Genomic DNA, 18,799 nt, shown 5'->3' on the forward strand with positions numbered 1-18,799 from the left:
ACATACCTGAGCTCCAGAAATCCTACTTATATGTTATGTCTTTCCTATTTACTTTATATCCATATCCAGCAACAGGCAGAATTATATTTCTTGCTATTATTTGAGCTATGTTCTTATTATTTGAGCTACATTTTACTGTGAGAATGCCAGGATTCCTATTTGCTGCTGTCCACCTTCTGTGGTGCTGATCCTACCTGAAAGCTTAACATGTCTGTAAATTTACAAGACAACCTGAGGTGATAAACAAGCCACATCAAAATACCATTTTTATCAAAATATCATTGTGTGAATTAATATCAGCGATAAGGCCCTGACCACTTCTGAGTTGGTTTCATGGATTAAGATTTAAAGCAAGGAGTAATGGAAGAGGGTTTACATACAATGTTCTCATTTACACTGATCAGCAGTCCAGTGATTTGAACTGGGAATTTCTAATTAAATGAAACTGAAATTGAATATCCACATTGTATGTGTCTGTAAAGTACTGCCATGTCACAGCCAACTTAATGGCAATCTCAGCAAGGGGCTTTCAAGACAAGTGATTAAGCAGAGCAGTTTGCCATTGCATTCCTCTGCAAAGTCTTCCTTGGTGGTCTTCCACCCAAGTATCAACGCCGCTTAGCTTCAGATAGCTGATGAAATCGGCCTATACTAAACCACCCCACATCTTCATTGCCACATTAATTTAGCTCTATTCAGTATGGATACCTAGTTTATGGATGTTGAAGTCAGATATATTTGAAAGTTTGGCAGAAGTGCCTTGACCATGAATTCACTGCATTCTGAGGCATTCATTTTCAGAGAAATTTGTGTTCACATCATTTTCATAACTCTTAAAATGTGTGTCTGTCTTCATCCTTATTACTGCATTTGATTCATTGGGCCTTCATTAGGTGAATTATAGATGTTTTACTTGTTTGTCCCATTTTTGAATTTATTAACACTTATTCATCCAGTTAAATAATGTGCCAATCACTGTGTGACAATCACTCATAATTGCCACAATAGCTAAATTGACTAGACATTAATTTATTGAGTTTTTGAGCCAAGTACATGAGCTGTAAATACTTAAGTATGACTTAAAGTGAAACTGGAACATACTTATAGTAAATAGAGTATCCATAGGTGATACACAGTTTAAATTTGACTGACAAATCCCAATAGCATCTGCCTCAGAAATTGCACAAGTACAAAGTAGTCCACAGACTATTCCTACCTTATACCCTATAGTCTGTTTGGGAGTATCAATCTAGGCACTGCTGTCACTGTTAACAGTATTTCTTCATTGCAATGTTACAGCAGTGGCATGGACTGAATGGCATGTACTGTCAGTGTATACATCTTTCTCCTCATTGTTATACCCACATCTGGTCACAACTGACATATAGCAAGCCTAACGTTATCTGTAGCTGTCTGTAGCTATATGCAGCATCTAAGGCTCTAACACTGGAGAAACAGGACAGCTTGTAACCACTCATACAATGTCCCTTGAATGTGATGTTATTTATTTATTTAATCCATTTTATGCTGCTTTTCTACCCAATCAGGGTCCCCAAGATGGTGAACATAAAAACATCAAAACATTTGCACAATTCAAAACAAACTTTAAAACTAGAAAATAATTTAATAAAACACATAAACAAACAATAGAATGTATGTTTTATATAAAATACCATGAAATTCCTAAATTGGTTAAATTAACTTGAATTCTTGATATCAGCCCCAATTCTATGAAATTAGTTCCAGTTCTTGGCATTCACTACCTTCCATCTGTTAACAGATGTATATCTTTCTCTATAACAACTTCAAGATTCCAGTTGTTAAAGGAGAGTCAGAACTCTGTTCACCCACTTGGGGATCCCTGTCATCAGCAACATATTACTTACTAACCTAAAGACATAAGTCTTTTTGCTCTACTGCACATTGTCCAAAAGGAGATTATGTGGCAAAAGCACAGCCTGAGTAATTTATATGTGTCTTCCCTCCTGTCATCACTTCCTCCAAGCAATCCCTCCAGTTTGTGGAGTGTTTGTTCTAGTTCCTTTTATTGGACTGAACGTTTAGGTTATGCAAGGATGTAAGTGCAAATGAGGGTTGTTTTCAGTAGCTCAGGATAAAAGGCACGGTGGGGAAAATTAGTAAGCAAAAATATCTTGCTGGAGGGATTGATTGGCAATGACATTTAAAGAGCAGAATAGAGGAAATCGAACAAAGGCAGCTGGTGTGAGGAATAATGACTGGCACCCTGAGCAAACAAAAAGGGGACTGCTGTGGTATGTAATGTGTTGTATCATTTTGAGATGTGTTATGCTGAGAAGATGCTGGAATGCTAATGGTGAGACAAAAATCTATCTCAAACTCATTCAACCTCCTCAGGCAATTTATTTCTTCAAAGAATTACTTTGTGGCCCTCTGTTCGCTGAAGAATAGGAAATGGTCCTAGTTAGAGACAGAGTCAGAAGTTACCTCAAAACAAGACAATTTGATTGGAGGAGCTACTCAAAATGCCTTAAGAGACATGCAAAGATTGACCTTTCTGTTATAGTCCTCGGGTCAGCAGCTAAATTATAACACTGGATTTTTGGCACTGGTGAGCAGATTAACCCATCTAAACTAATTCTACTTTTTAAGAGAGCTGTATTCCTTTTAAGGGAAGTAGCAGCTCCAATGTTATAACTGGAAGGTGGGAACTTTCTTGCAGGGGTCTGGAGCAGTGTAGATAGGTTTAATGTGGAGGCTAGGATCCATGAATGAAACAGGGGTACAGATCATTAATAACCTCCCCCCCCCAAAAAAAACCCCACATAATATTTTATTTCTTTATCTTATGTCATTGACAGATAACACTTGCAAAAATACTGGCACACATCTTATGTGTCTTTTGGTAACCTGGTAATGCCTCTGTGGATTATTCTAGATGGAGGGGGGAGAGAGCAATCAGTTGAAACCATGATTCAAACATGGATGAGGTGAACATGAAAGCTCACATTTGCAAAATTACCTTTAGAAATGCTGCTTATCAAACTTTTAGCTGTTCAGATATATACATCTTTTGACACAAATCAATACTTTAGTCCATATCTCTCCCATAACTAAATTAAAACTACTTTTTCAAGTATGTAATATTTTTAGTTTCACCCTCTACTTCTTGTGCAGGTAAGTCCTAACCACGCTGACATGCTTGGAACTTTAACCTTACATTCAATTGATGCATTACATTTGATGCTTCCTTGCCACATAAAAATTAAATGCACCACTTTAGGACCTTCAAAGGAGGTAAAGGCAATTCTATAAGTTATTTGGTTATTTTATATCATTGCTCTCCCTCATTCTTGCAAATGATTTTTTTTTCTTTCTCGGCCTCATATCCAGCACAACAGGCCTTCAGCATCCTGAATCATTGCTTCTGCTTTCTCTATAAGTAGCTGTTTTCCTTCTTTTCCAAAGGGATCTTTTTTATCATTAGAAAGCTGCACTCTAAATGTCAGAAAACAAAGAGGAAGAGAGAGAGAAGTCTGCCAAGCCTTATTAAAAAGGATTTGCAGACTGAGGGGGTGAGGGTGGGAGGGAGGGCGAAGGGAAGAATAATCAGCAGACCTCATTGATTTGTTGGGGAAAAGGCCACAGGTTTCATTGCATACAATTGTAGCAGAAGTAGTGCAGGATAGGGTGTAAATCCAGCACTGGGAGACCCACATGTCAGCTGATGTCCACCCCTCCACAGAGGTGAATGTACAGCCAGTTCCCTAAATGCTGCAGGGGCAGACCAGACTGATAACTGACTTTCAGGCCTGCACCTGGAAGCCCTGCTCTGTCCTGCCCTCAGCTGGCCCCAGTGCATGATTGACTGCCCAAGCCCAACCAAGTCTGGTTACCTCAGCCTTCTGCACCGCATAGCTGAAGGGAGAAATCCTTCCTGTTTACTTGGTACCCAACCCCACATCTGCAAAAGCAGCCCTGGCTAAATTCCAGGGGCTGTCACTTGTTGTTATTGTTGGTACTATTGATATGGTACTCCCAGTAAATTCCTGGAAATCCAAAGGAAGCTCCCTTAAGTTACATGGTAAAAGAAAGGCACACAATAAATCTAATACATAAATAATGTGAACATGTCACTGAGTATTAAAAAGAAGAAATGGTCACAAAGGTAGATTTAGGCTGAATATTATGTTAAGCTTTCTAACCAGCGAGAGTGTTTGGGGTCAGGAACCTGGAGTGTGATTTCAACTGTATTGCTACATTACTTCAAGGGAAAACCCAGAAGTGATGGTGGATAGCTCCAGGAATCACTGGAAACCCTCAAGTTTTATTCTATACCAGGGAGGGTGGGACTAGGAACTCTACTTTTAACTGAAAGAACAACTGAACGGTAAAAGAAGCTGTACAATCTCTATTGGGAAAAGTACACCACACATTCTAAAATTCTCAATTACAGAATGGGTTATAAAACATTCCCAATTATAGAATGGGTGAAAATTAACCAAGAATTAAAAAAAAAAATCTTCTGCCTTACCTATGTTTTTTACAAAGGAATATAAACGAACCAGTGTCATCCTTCATGCACATTGCTTTGATTGCTAGCTACTGGCCAGACAACAGAGCACATGAGGCGAATTACACATCACCTGTTGGACAGCCTGGTGGCACCAGTTATACAGTCACCTGAATTTTTCTGCCCTGTGGCGCAGAGTGGTAAAGCTGCAGTACTGCAGTCAAAACTCTTTGCTCACGACCTGAGTTTGATTCCAGTGGAAGCTGGTTCAGGTAGCCAGCTCGAGGTTGACTCAGCCTTCCATGGTTGGTAAAATGAGTACCCAGCTTGCTGGGGGGAAAGTGTAATGACCGAGGAAGGCAATGGCAAACCACCCCGTAAAAGGTCTGTCGTGAAAACGTTGTGAAAGCAGCGTCAGCCCAGAGTCGAAAACGACTGGTGCTTGCACAGGGGACCTTTCCTTCCTTGGGATTTTCTGATGTAAAGAAACCAAAATCAAAAGGGAGCTTCCCTCTAGAGGATCCTGAAGCAACTGCAATACACTGCATATGTTGGTATGGTATGTGTCTATATTATTCCCTTTCTCTATATATTCTGAACATTTAACAAAACAGATTAACAAAAGCCTTACAGAAAACCTGAGGTTTATTGACAGTTAGATCCTCACTGCCAGTCAATACAGTGGTCTCAGGTATCTCAGTTATGCTCGTTACATTATTTCAGTTTTTAGAATATTCTGTTTTCATACTGCATCTCAAGGGAGGTAATCAGATTCAGTTTTTTATTACTATAATAATAATCATCAGTTTTCACCTGATTGTAAATACTGAAGTCTGTTGGTTGAACTCATATTCAATAGGCATTTTTTGTATTAAACAGCATGTGGAGTCCAATACACTTTGACTGCAGCCCTGTACACACGGTGCCCAAATCTAATAGATTTCTATGTCTTACTTTTGCGGGATTGCAGCCTATGGAAACATGATTGCAGTTGCTTTTATGGCACTCCTGGGATCAACAAGCATAATACATAAAATTTACATAGTATCGTACAACTGAGCTCAAGGAAGTTTAATTACAAAACTGCATTTTAATTGATTACCAGTGGAATAAATTGCAACAGTGCCATCCTGAGAAATAGCGACCAATGTACGTTCATCAACAGATAATCTTTTTTTTATTCAACAAGGAATAATGGTTTAATTGCAATTCATTTTAATTTGTAATTGAAAATATTAACGTGTGCCTATTACACCTTTCATCTGCAAAGTGATTTTAAAACTGAAAAAGGCATTAACGTGTTGCAAAGAGAATACATGGAAGATGTTACATTAATTCTTCCATGTTAGTTATAGTTTAATTGTGATTGCATTTGCAGTTGGGCAGTCTAGCCAGATTTCAAACTGAGAAAAGAATGCATGTGTACAGAATCATCTAGTCCAATTGTGCAATAAAAAAAGTCTGGTTCTAAAGGCAAGTGGTACCCTGTAATTAGTTTTATTTAGAGCAGTATGAAGGATGTGTTGTTTCTGTTTGATTTCCTTTAATATCATATTTAATAGAACATGATATTGTACCTCATAATTCATTTTACAGAAAACTGATTTATTTTTGATTTGGAGTTATTTTGTATACTCTGCACAACTGACTTTTAGACCTTGTACTTAGATTTCAACATTATGTTGATCTTGTCTATGGGAACTGTATGGACATGTCATGGTTGTAATTGTAAGCATTAAAGTTTTTTTTTTAACTTGAAAGGGATTAAGTGACCTAATGCCTTGTGTGAAAGGAAGGCAGCATAGACAACTTCCTCAGTAGTCTATACAATTCAGGCCCTCATGCATCTCAAGCAAACATATGCATTGCATTTGAGGTATTCAGACTAGAGTTGCCACTAAATTTGCTTCATGTGAAATTTCAAAACAAATTTGGGGACCCCCTCTCCCAAGTGGCAAATATCTGAGGAATTTCACAGAAGCAAAAAGTTTTCAATCAGCCTTGAAACTTTTTTCAGAGGGCTACCATATTTCCTGTATACAGATAGCCAAACAAGTCACACACTACAGGGAAAAGCAAAATCTTCCCTCCTACATGTGCCTGATCTGAGCCAAATGTTACCATGTTTCTGTGTATTTGCTGATGTTCAGAACTCTGATCAACTGCCACTGTGCCAGTACCATTTTATAAGCCACCCCCCCCCCCCCAGCAATAGTGAGCTTGTCACACACAGTAAATAAGATTTGACTATGTGGAGAAGGATGTCACTGAGGTCAAGAAAGCTAATACGTAGTGAGAACAATGCTTATGTAGGAAGCATTATCTCTCTTTTATATGACACATATTTTCCCTCAATGAATCTGACTGGTAACATGTTGACATCACAGCTGATAGATCATGGAATGCCAGTTTGGAAGAGGAAAAGGTGCTGAAGCTGCATCAGTTTAGGACTGTGAAGGAATTCACTAGAGAAAGCTGTCACTGCCACCTGGATACCTGGGGGTGTGTTCCTTGAATGTGCATCAAGGAATTCCTCGTGTCTGCTGCAAAAAATTGGACACCCCCCCAAATCACCAAAAGAAGGACATGGGGGGGGGAGGGCAGATAAAATGTTTTCCATTGCTTTCCTCTGGACTTCCTTGGTGGTCTCCCATCCAAGTACTAATCAGAGCCAGCCCTGCTTAGTTTCTGAGATTTGAAGAAATCAGACTAGTCTGGGCCATCTAGGTGAGGGCATTAGACTATGTGCCTAGACATCTAGACTACAGTTGCTATGTTAAAATTGATATTCATCCATGGGTGTTGTTGAATATTTATTTGTTACTACATTTTTTATTGCTCTCATCTTCTAAAGAAACTCATAGCAGCATGCACGGCTTCTCTTTATCCTCACAAAAACCCTGTGCTGTAGGTTAGACTGAGGATGTTACTGCCCAAGTTGCCCATGAACTTCATGACAGATGCTTATATTGTGTTTATATATATGGTCTTTTAGGTAACTCATCACTATGGAAATATCATTTATATCATTTTATGAATACCATTTTCTATCATTTTATACTTTATTGATTTATTTGAACATTTGTCATTTCTTTTTAAAAACTTTTAAACTCTACATGCGAAATTGTCACACTTGGGCAAAAAAAGCACATTGTCACAAGCTACTTTCAGATCTCCATCCTTCAGTTCCATCTCACTGTCACTAGTCACTGAAGACCCATGAAAATATAATTTTGGACTTTTGTTCTTGTACTGATTCATTTCTCATTTGTGGCACTGATTATCAAGGCTTATTGCCATATAGTTGCTAACAAGTATGCCAGAATGGGATCTTGCATGAGTCTTTGAAGGTTGTTCTTGACTGGAGAACTCTGTTTTAAAATTCTGAGAAATGAAGTAGCTGATATATCGGCACGTACGTGGTTCCATGTTCACCACAGAAAGGTGGGAAGTGGGAACACATTCAGGGAAGGAGTAGAAAGCAAAAGAATGACTACCTCCTCCCCTGACGCTAGTCGTACTCTCAAAGGGCTGTCTGTCTGCGGCTGGACCCTTTGACTTTTGAAGCCAAGCTTCGGAGAGAAAAGAAAACCTCATCTGCATTTGCAGGCTGGGGTTGAGGGGGGGAAATTAAATTACTGTATGGCATTGTGTGTAGAATAGCCAGGAGATCCTTAGATTGTCTGAATGAGGAAATGTTAAACAATCCTCTACATTCTGCTTGTTGATTTTGCCTCTAGCTCCTGTTATGAGAGAAATCTTATGAAAAAAATCGAGGGTTGGGAACTCCTATGGGGTCCCTTGTAACACCCATCATGAGAGTTCATTAAATTGTTCTTGATACAAGAGCTCCTTGCTTTATTTATAATTGGAAAACAAAAAATCATTGGCCTTGAGGATAAAGGTAATTCATGGTACAAAAAAAAAAAATCATAGAACAGGTTCTACACTACTATGAATGAACCATGTTTGTTCAGACATAATATTGGCATCACATTTTGAAAAGAAATAACTCAGCAAAGCAATCGGAGCGTACATACATGGCAAGAAAAGGAAATGTCTACCAGTTTCCCCAATGATTTAGGTATAGAAAAGGGAGGCAGAGGTTTTGCTTAGTACAGAGTTCTAGATTAATTGTGAGAGATCCAGCTCTTGTCCCTCCATTACATGTTTTATTGGTGAAATATTAAGGGGAAGGGGAAAGAGGGGAAGTTCCACATTGCCTAACAGTGAAACTCTGCATTTTATAATTATAGAGAACAAAATGCTGAAAGCTCTTGATTAAAGAAAAAATGGGAATAACTGCAGTTGAATGGTGTGGACTGACTTTCATGGGTCATCTAGGATAAAGTGTTCTAGATAAAACCTAACTGTAATGTGAAACTAGTCAAAATTGCTTTTTCATTACATCGAAGAGGGTAGGAGAGATAGTTTGCTTTTGATTTATCATGGGGAGCACAATATCAGTTCTGTGTTGATTACTTCAGGATAATTAGGGACACAGAATTATAAAATCACAGAGCTGGGAAGCCCTGGACCAATCAAACCAAATCAACCACTGTATACAATGATACTATCTGACCTTCTGATCTGCTCATGATGATATCATTACTTACCTGGCCACAAATTAGTAAAGCTTGGGAAATCAACAATAATGATCTTGAAACTAAGAATATTCAGAAACTTGTTTGTGGCTAGAATATCCTCTTAAGAGCTCTGCTTTTGCAGGAAATAGCCAATTTCCCTTGTCTTTATAACAACATAGTATTCCTGGTTTTGTCTGGTTTTGACTCTGCCATATATTTGCTTTGCATCTAGCAAGCCAAGTATTTCCCTCTCTTTGTCAGAAAACTGCAATGCAATTGTATCTGTCAAAGATGTTCATTTCTGATTTGTCTTCTGACCTAAAGTCATACTCCTTTGAGTTTCTTGTGTTCATCTGCCTGTTATAAGCACAATTTGAATCCACCATTTGGAAACTGCAGCAGTAACCTCTTAACAAGAATCACAGAATGGATGTGTTTCATTTTTTTCCTTTTACTAATAATATGCTGTAACATACAGAAAGAAATCTGTATAGCTAACAGTGATTCTTTTGTGATGAATCATAAGAACAGGGACAAAGTGGCAAAAGAAATGGAAGCTCCACTTTGGGACCAGTGTTGATGATCAACATCTAGCCTCCAAAGATCCAAATTCAATTAATGGTTTCCACATATTTAATGTCTATTGGGACTAACAATCCTATGATATCAAATCAACCCTGAGATGGCAGCATGTATTCACAAAGACCAAAATAGGACACCATTTTCCCATTTTTGACTGCAGATTTTTTTTTATTTCTCCTGTACTCTTCATGGCCCATAATCTTGATGTTACAAAGCTAAACATTACTTCAGCTTCCACCCTGTCAGAATAATATGAAAACCAAATATCATGAGGATTTCTGGAATAATGTTCTGTACAAAAGTTTTTATAAAAGGGACTGCAAATACATATTAATTCTCAGAAAAACTTGCTTTTCCAAACAAACGTCTAAGAAAAACCGCTTAGGAGCAGACCTCCCATCTTGCTTTCATTATTGATTACATTCCTAGTTTTAGATCTGACCTGGTCATTCAGATAGTGGCGAGTTACTTAGCTTTTGAGGGTTTTTAAACAAACATTGCTGCATGGCTACCAAAATACATAGAATAATTCATTCATCCCTTTACCTTTTCAGCTGTGCAATTGCCACACAGCTATTCTATGATAAAATCACATGCTACAAACTCTCAAAACTATGAGGGGAAATACTGGGGAAGAGAACGGTAAAGACACTGCAGTGAGAAGGGAAAAACAGTTAATGAAACCTTCAGATAAAGAAACCATAGATATTTGGGAATGGGAGGAGAGTCTCATATAGAATCTTATTAGTATCCAGATCTTGATGGAGAGTTTTAATTTTAAACCATCAACCACTACATGAGTTCCATACTTCAGAATGATAATCAAACAGTATAAAAGAAGAAGAAAAAGCAAAGAGAGGCAAAAGTTGGCCTATGGATAGGTCTTACTTACAGGTGTAGGTCATTTCAAAGCTGTCACTAATATTCACAATGTCAATTTGGGGAGACAGCTTGGGGGGCTCTGTAAACTGAGACAATGCAGACATAAAAGCCGCATGTTCCTGGGATTGTTGAGTAGGAAATAATCCCCCTGGAAAAGGAAGGAAAGAAAGAAGGCGATTGGTGGGGGGATTGGAAATTTACATTACACAGACATTTTCAACTCTACTTTAGCACAATGGAACCTTCTACCTTAGCACCCAAAATTTCTCAAAACACTTTCCCAGAAAGGTTTATCGTAGCATTGTTCTGTTGCAGCAAAAGTAAGACATGATCCTTTATTACCTTAAAGACTAATGAATACATTGTGGCATCATTTTTCATGAAGTAGCCCCTCCATTAGATTTGATAAATGGAACATATGAAATGGGTTTTGTAATTCTGTGCAGTGTGTTTATTATATAACACACAACACTGGATCACCGGTTCATCTTACTGTAATCATGAATGAAGAATTGGGATCATTGGCCTTGGGCCTCACTTCCTGGCTGGACTTCATGGGTTAAAGGTGTTAAGGGAAAGAGACTGGCAATCTTTTTAAACCTACCCAAGGAAGATTAGCATTTCCCCCCTTTATGCATGATCTGACTATGCCACATTTGCCCATGTCAAACAGTTGTTTACTCAACAAGTTGTTGTCCAAGTAAAAGGTGATGAGCAAAGGTGTTATTGTTTAAGCTACACCTGGCTTTAGACACGGGGAGAGAGTAATGACAAAACTGATTGCATAGATAGGTTCACTTTGTCCAGCAAAGCATGTTCAGTTCAAGAGCAATAGTAGCTATGCCAAGAATTCTATTCAGATTATGTCAAGGCCACCCAGAAAGCTGACTGCTGGGGGTGCTTAGTGGACTGGTGTAATTATTGGTGTAATTTTAAAAAAAAGATAAACACTTCAAGAGTTGCACAGTGGGGCCAATTTTGGGGTTATACTTTTGAAATCAATTTGAGGTGTATTTCATTGTACATTTGAGTCTGGTAGAGAAGCACCTTTGATATGTGCAAATGAGGTATAGAGTTTGTGGGTGGGTAGAACAAACATTATTATTATTATTATTTATTATTCTTTTCTCCTATTCCAAGAAAGCGAAAACATTAAGAGTAGTTTAGCACTAAGAAGAATACTTCCTTCACGTTCAACAGTGTACATAACCCTGCTGCTCTAGACAAGAGATTGTGCACCAAAAGGTGGTGGGGGGGATCACATATAGGCATCCGTTGTTGCCAAGGAAGGCACAAGAAATGGCAGTCTGCATATTTCCCCGTTTCCCTTTAGTTTCACAGCGAGATGCGAAAGAAATATGGAAAACGAGGACGCAAGCGAGAGAACGTAAACTGCAATAAAAGCGTCGATCCTGCCAGTGGGGCTAGCCCCTGCTGCCCCGGAGTTGCGTTTACTCCACGGACGAGGAACCAGCAACTGGCATTGCAAAAAGATAGGCGTAAAGGAGGAGGGGGAGAGGGGGAAATGCAGGGCTGAAAAGCAAATGTTACCAATTATGTACGAGGAAAAGCCAGGGAGGGGGAATACGAATTGCTGATGGAAGAAGGCTAACGCGAAGGAAATGGCAGGAAAGCAAGTGGATGGCACGGCAAGGAACTGACTGCTCCGTCTTGCCTGGCATCGCTGGGCTTTTGCTTAACAGCAACAACAAAGGCGCGAGGGAACTGCTTTCCCTGTCAGGTATCTCCACCTACAGACATGTGAGACCATTCCGGGAAAGAAAGGCAACGTGTCTTTCACTCGAAGCCCCCTGCAAACGAAGCGACGAGTCCCATATCAAGGAATTTCCCGGGAAGAGCAATTTTGGCTTCCTCCATTTCAGCAGCACTCGGAGAGCAGGCAGCTCTCTCCCCCCGCACCTCCGTCCGTCCCCCCACCCCCCAAGGAGGAATAGATACAACCCCTATCCCCTCCACACCGCGAGTCCATGCCAGGCACATCCATATTCTTTCTTCGGGAGTGGAGGCGAGGGATGGGTTCGACCAGACACGCACACGCACCCGGTACCCGCCAGGGAAAGGCACTGCTAAGAGGAAGGAAGGCGCTTCGCACTCACCTATCTGGATGTTGCTGGGGAAATTGACCCCCAACACTGCCCCTAGGAAACTGGTGCAGAAGAAGGCAAAAATGTGCTGCATATTCCCTTTTGCATTGGCGAGAAAGAAGCCCAGGTCCAAGCATAGATTTTGGTATTTTCCTCTCCGCTGGTTTGTTGCTTTTGGGGCGTCCTCTCTTCCGTCTATTGTGCGGTGTATGTGTGTCTCTTTCTCTTGGAATCCAGCGCTTAGATCGCTGCCTTAACACCAACTGACAGCAGGATTAACTGAGCTCTGAGACAGAGAGAGAGAGAGAGAGAGAGAGAGAGAGAGAGAGAGAGAGAGAGAGAGAGAAACCCTTTCTCATCCACAGCCCCCTCCTCTCCCTCACTCACACATGCACACTGTCTCTCTCCCCCCTCTTACATACCGAGTACTCTTCCATCAAGCTCATTTTCCTCTCATTGCTGTATCTCATCACAGCTCTCCCGCTCTCTTTCTCTCTTTTTTTTGTATTTTCTCTGCTTCACCATGTGCTGACCCCACCCCCCCTCCTCCAAAATCCTTCCCCACAATGCCTTTGGTAGCGTCTGGCAAGACCACTGGTGCCTAGGTATTAATCCCTAAGTAGCAAAGTTCTATTGAGAAAGGGCTCTACTCTTTGGTCATCCAAGAAGGGTGCCTTGGCTTGAAGGATCTGAGGGCTGTGAGCTCAGTGCCCCTTGCCACAGTCCAGATGGGAAGGGGGGATTGCTCAATGGAGGGGGAAAATTCAAAACAGAAGGTCAAAAAAGATGTTTAGGGGCAGGGGGGAGAGCCTCCCCCAGTCCTTTCCAGGTTTTCTTTCCTCTTTTCCTGTCCATAATTAAGCTGCCCTTCCCATTTGGGTTTCTTCAGAGGTGTTAATTCCTTGACTCATTGTGAAGGAATTTGCACTATATAAGGGGCAGGAGAAAGCCAACTGCAAAGGGTTATACATCCCTTTGCCTTAATAATAAAGTGTGTGCGCACACGTGTGCATGCGCACATACCAAAGAGAGAGAGAGAGAGAGAGGCTATGGGGAAAAGAGGCAGTCATTTTGCAGTGATGGTCACCAAAGTTCAAGCGGTATTACAGTTAACAGCTTTGCTTCCCACTCTCCACATCCCTTCTGGGATTTGGAAACATTTAGGGCACAAGCATTTATTTGGTAAATGCAAATTCAGAATGGAGGAGGAGGGCACAGTTCAACAGCTGTTATTTATTATTTGTATTAGTATGAGTGGGAACCAGACTTTCAAGTCAAGAGCAGGGTCCTAGCAGCCCTGGTCTTTGGTTGTCTGAAAAATGCTGGAGCGTGTGCCAATACTTCTACTGGTGGGTTGTCATTAATTATGATATTCGTATCTCTGGCTGTATTTATGTCTATATCTCATCCTCCGCCATGAATCTAGGGACATACTTTTAACATTTAAAGCAGATGACTAAAATGCTTCTGAAGTGGTGCTGTGTTAGTCTTCTGTTTAATTTGAATAAAAAGAAAAGCACACACACAAACATAATCACATATTCTAGTGGGACCTGGAAACAAGAATCTACAATGGGGCATTGCATATGAAGAGGCAGGGATATTCTGGTAAGAGCAGCTTTGCTAAATAGAGGGAGAGGTCACTAGAGGGAGGCAGGTTCAGTACATACCCTAATAAGTATTTCTGACAGTGTCACATAGTTTCCAGTGGCACTTTAGAGGCCAACAAAATTTGGTGGGGGGGGGCATAAGCTTTCAAGAGTCAAAGCTTCCTTTATCAAATATGAGTTGGAATGGAAATATCTGAGTCAAGGTGTCAAAAGGTGGGAGGGGTGCTACAAAGAAAGAACTTGGGATGCAAAGGGACAATGTAAGTAGTAATTACCTTGATTAGAGGAGAGGGAAAACGTTTGAGAACAGAAAATTAGCATTGGTAGTAAGATAAGAATCCTTTTTCTATTCAGGCCTGGGGGGTTCATTATTCAGAGTTTGGGAATGAACTCAAGTTCATTCAACTTCACACAAAGAGCCAGTTTGGTGTAGTGGTTTGATGTAGTGTACTATAGTGGTTAAGACTCAAGAGTGGTGGACTCTAATCTGGAAAACTGAGTTTGATTCTCTACTCCTCCACGTGTAGCCAGCTGGGTAATCTTGGGCACTCCCAGTTTTCTCAGAGCTGTTCTCTCAAGAGCAGTTCTCCCAGACCTCTCTCAGCCCCACCTACCTCACAACATGTCTGTTGTGGGGAAAGGAAGAGAAGGAGATTGTAAACTGTTCTGAGACTCTGAGTGAAGGGTAGGATATAAATTCAACTCCTCCTCCTCCACAATCTCACATTGTAATCACCTCCTGAAGGTTCTCTGTTTGAGGATTGCCACTCCTCAAACAAGGATATAGGATTCTTATCTCACTACAGATGGAAAATATTTAATTAATTTATTGTTTATATCCTACTTTTTCCCATTCAGAATTCAAAAGTGGGGAGGAAAAAAGCAAAAGCAAACTAGGCCTGTATTTTTTTCATTTTATTCATATTTACTATTATATTAGTACTTTCCATTTAAGTTTCTATGCAACACAGGTGAAAATACAGTAACCTCTGTTAGACTTCATTTATCTAAATGTTAAATTCTCATATCTAACCTGAGGGGCTTAAAATACAAATGTGCAGGTCACAATAGAAATTCTTTCTGCAGAGTTGACAGTTCTGTGACAAAACTTACACACTTTTAATCTGAGCTGCATTCTCTACTAGGAATGAGCATGGACTGGGAAAATATGGTTTGGGTCATGGTTTATGGCATCCCCAGCTCACAAACCACCAACCATCATGAACTTTTTGATGCTAAATAAACTGGTTCAGCTCGTGATGCAGTAGAATGCCCCCCAGCATGCTAGAAACACCAAACTTGTAGGGAAACTCCAGATGACTCTCTTATACTTGCCATCCAAGTTTAGTGATGATTAGATTTACAGGAGCCATGTTATGACTTTGCCCCCCCCCCCCAAGAAAGTGCACCCAGGAAAGTTCATTCTGAGAAATGACAGGTACAGGAGTGTATAGGATGAACCCTAGAAGCATCATACTCACAGGGGACCTCCTCTAATCCTCCTATACATGTCTTCCAAGTTTTATGCAGATCGGACTGGGGGGGGGGTCTGAGTTATGCACCCCAAAAGATGCCCCCAGGAAAAACGTCAGGTTCAAAAGTGTATAGAATAGACCCTCTTGCAAACTACATATACCAGATTCAAAGGGAACCTCACCCTGCCATCTGTTCCTTTATAATCTCTCATAGTTGGGGGCAGATTACATTTTTGGGGTTCCAGTTACAGACACTCAAAAAAAGTCTCACCGGCATTCTCTCTGGAAAAGATCGCTGCAGTTACAAGAGTCTATGAAATGGTTCAGGAACAAGCCAGTGATACCAAACCCTCAGAGAAACTTTTCCTGGGCAGACCCACTTGTGGCAATGCAAGTACCCCTCCCTGTGTTTGCAGCCCCCTCAAGACTCCAAAAGCAGATTTTGAATGGCAGAAAGACAGATGTACAGGAGTTCCAAAAGGGGCTCTCCAAAGTAACCCACAACAACTTGGCAGGAACCCCAGCCACACAAGACAAGCAATGGAAGCATGCCCACAACTCTCATAGCCCCCTGAGGCTGAAACACACAGGTCTAGAGCACATACATCAACCAGGGGGTATCCTTGTACTCTACAGAGGAATGGCAACACATGTCAAGCTGGCCAGATCCAAATCTCCAGAGGCAGATTTGAACAACAGAAAGGCTGGCATGACAAGAGTTCTAACAGTAGTTCCCAAAAGTCACCCCATGACAGCTTGGTAGACACCCCAGCTGCACCAGATAAGCAAGGGAAACATGCCTACAATTCTCTAAACTTGCCTTCCCCCAAAAGGGCTGACACACAGAGGTCCAGAGCACACGCAGCAACCATTGTGTATTCTTCTACCTTGCAGAAAAAATAGAAACACATGTTGAGCATGCCAAGTGTCCAATTCTCAAGTGGGAAGTACAAAGGATACTCTGTAAGAATGTAGCAAAAAGAATTGAATTCTGAGTAGCACAAACACTCTGTCATAATAAATGCACTTTAAAGGTACAGTGACACATATACAAATTTCACATAAATTTCACATACATTTCATCCAAAAGTCCCAGTCCACGCTACCAGCTTGAAAATTGAAAGGAGGCGCTGCCTGCAAACATGGTTAGACTGGGTCCCAACTAATGAATTATCACAAGTAAATCGGAGAAGCTAGTTGCAGTTCAGTGCATGGAAGTGATGATTGATAAAGGCGTGGCCGAAACCGGTCTTTTACAATGAATTATTTCTTGGTAAGGGATGCTACCAGCTTGAAAGCTGAAAGGAGGCACTTCCTGCAAACATGGTTAGATTGGTTTCCAACTAACGATTGTCGCAAGTAAATTGGAGAAGCTAGTCGCAATTCAGTGTGCGGAAGTGATGATTGATAAAGGCGTGGCTGAAACTGGTCTCCTACAATGAATTATTTCTTCTCCTTATCAACTCTACAGCATTGAAAACTTGAAGTACAAGTACAAGTATTTGGACTGAGTTATTTTTTGTGGACTGGGACTTTTGGATGAAATTTATGTGAAATTTGTATGTGTGTCACTGTACCTTTAAAGTGCATTTATTATAAGAGAGTGTTTGTGCTACTCGAAATTCAATTATTTTTGCTACAATTCCCAGGTGGGGGCAGGAGATCCCCCAGTTGGAGGCCCTCCCCCTGCTTCAGGGTCATCACAAAGGGGGGGGGAATTCCCTTTGGAGAATGATTCCCATAGGGAATAATGAAAAATTGATCTGCAGGTATCTGAGGCTCTGAGGGGGCTATGTTTTGAGGAAGAAGCACCAAATTTTCAGCATAGCATCCAGTGCCTCTTCTCAAAGTACTCTTCAGGTTTCAAAAGGATTGGACTAGGGTGTCCAGTTCTATGAGCCACAAAAGAAGGTGCCCCTACCCTTCATTATTTCCAAAGGAGGGAAGGCATTTAAAAGGTGTGTGGTCCCTTGAAATGCAATTGCCAGGACTTCTGGTTTTGGTGACCTAATCTAGGCAGCAACTTTCTAATCGGGCGGCAGAGGGGTCCCCCATTTGTGGGGCTCAAGTCTGGGGCCCAGGAAGGGTCCGAGAAGGTGGGCAGCTTGACGCTGAGGATCGGGAAGGTCAGCAGCGGCTGGCTTCTGACCCCGACATTGCTGCGAGCCTTGCTGTCCCAATTGCCATTTTTAAATGGCATCAGGGTTGGCTGACAGACTCTTTTTTTTGTCCCCCAACAAGTTCTTCTGCATGACCAGTCTGATTTCTTCTACCTCTGGGATGGACTTCTGTTTTTATATTTAATCTAACTAAGATCAGTGGGAAGACGGGAGTTGGAGAGTGGAAAGTCGAACGGAGCGCAGACAGAGGCAAGTACGAAGAGAATGAGGGGTGGGGAATGATCGGCTCTCTCTTTTTCTTTTTTAAGGCTTCCAAAAGTCTGGTGCCTATTCTGGCAGTTTCCCTAAGGACATATTGTGAAATTGGGACTATTTCATACCAGCTTCTTAATTTAAACTGACCCCTGAATTGAACTAAGCTGTTCTGAACTTTCTCGGGGGGAGGAAGACCTTACACTACACTACACTACACTACACCAGTTTGGTGTAGTGGTTAAGTGTGTGGACTCTTATCTGGGAGAACCGGGTTTGATTCCCCACTCCTCCACTTGCACCTGCTGGAATGGCCTTGGGTCAGCCATAGCCCTGGCAGAGGTTGTCCTTGAAAGGGCAGCTGCTGTAAGAGCTCTCTTTGCTCCACCCACCTCACAGGGTGTCTGTTGTGGGGGAGGAAGGTAAAGGAGATTGTGAGCCGCTCTGAGACTCTTCGGAGTGGAGGGCGGGATATAAATCCAATATCTTCTTCTTCTTCTTATGGTTGAACAACAAAAGATGGGATGGCTAGTAGCAAGTCGATGTGGAGAAGACTAGTCGCTGTAAGAACTTTGATCTCAGACTGTTGCTAATGAATGTCTTATACAGCTGACATCTATTGGAGACAATATAATTTTGAATAAAACTTTGCTGGTCTTAAAGATACAAAAAAGATAAGAACCTTATGACTTTGC

The 18,799-nt window shown here is 41.0% G+C and overlaps 1 protein-coding gene across 7 annotated transcripts in view; it reads right to left on the reverse strand.

Moving 5' to 3' along the window:
- The window catches only part of GRIA1 (glutamate ionotropic receptor AMPA type subunit 1), a 347,765-nt gene extending 334,601 nt beyond the window's left edge, over positions 1-13,164 (reverse strand). For 3 of the 7 annotated variants that reach the window (XR_009555461.1, XM_060240279.1, XM_060240280.1), the window contains exons 1-2: positions 12,660-12,968; positions 10,553-10,690 (exon numbers count right to left, since the gene is read on the reverse strand). Coding sequence is in view for 5 of the 7 variants with exons in the window: in XM_060240279.1 (XP_060096262.1) it covers positions 10,553-10,690; positions 12,660-12,741 (220 nt within the window). In the remaining 2 variants the exon portion in view is untranslated. Of the gene's footprint in view, positions 1-10,552; positions 10,691-12,659; positions 12,970-13,069 lie in introns of those variants that run through there. The other 4 variants (XR_009555462.1, XM_060240283.1, XM_060240281.1 and 1 more) reach the window with 3 other exon arrangements.
- Between the last annotated feature and the right edge of the window lie 5,635 nt (positions 13,165-18,799).

The sequence above is a fragment of the Heteronotia binoei genome, chromosome 5 (genome assembly GCF_032191835.1).
Source record: "Heteronotia binoei isolate CCM8104 ecotype False Entrance Well chromosome 5, APGP_CSIRO_Hbin_v1, whole genome shotgun sequence".
NCBI classification, from domain to species: Eukaryota; Metazoa; Chordata; class Lepidosauria; order Squamata; family Gekkonidae; genus Heteronotia; species Heteronotia binoei.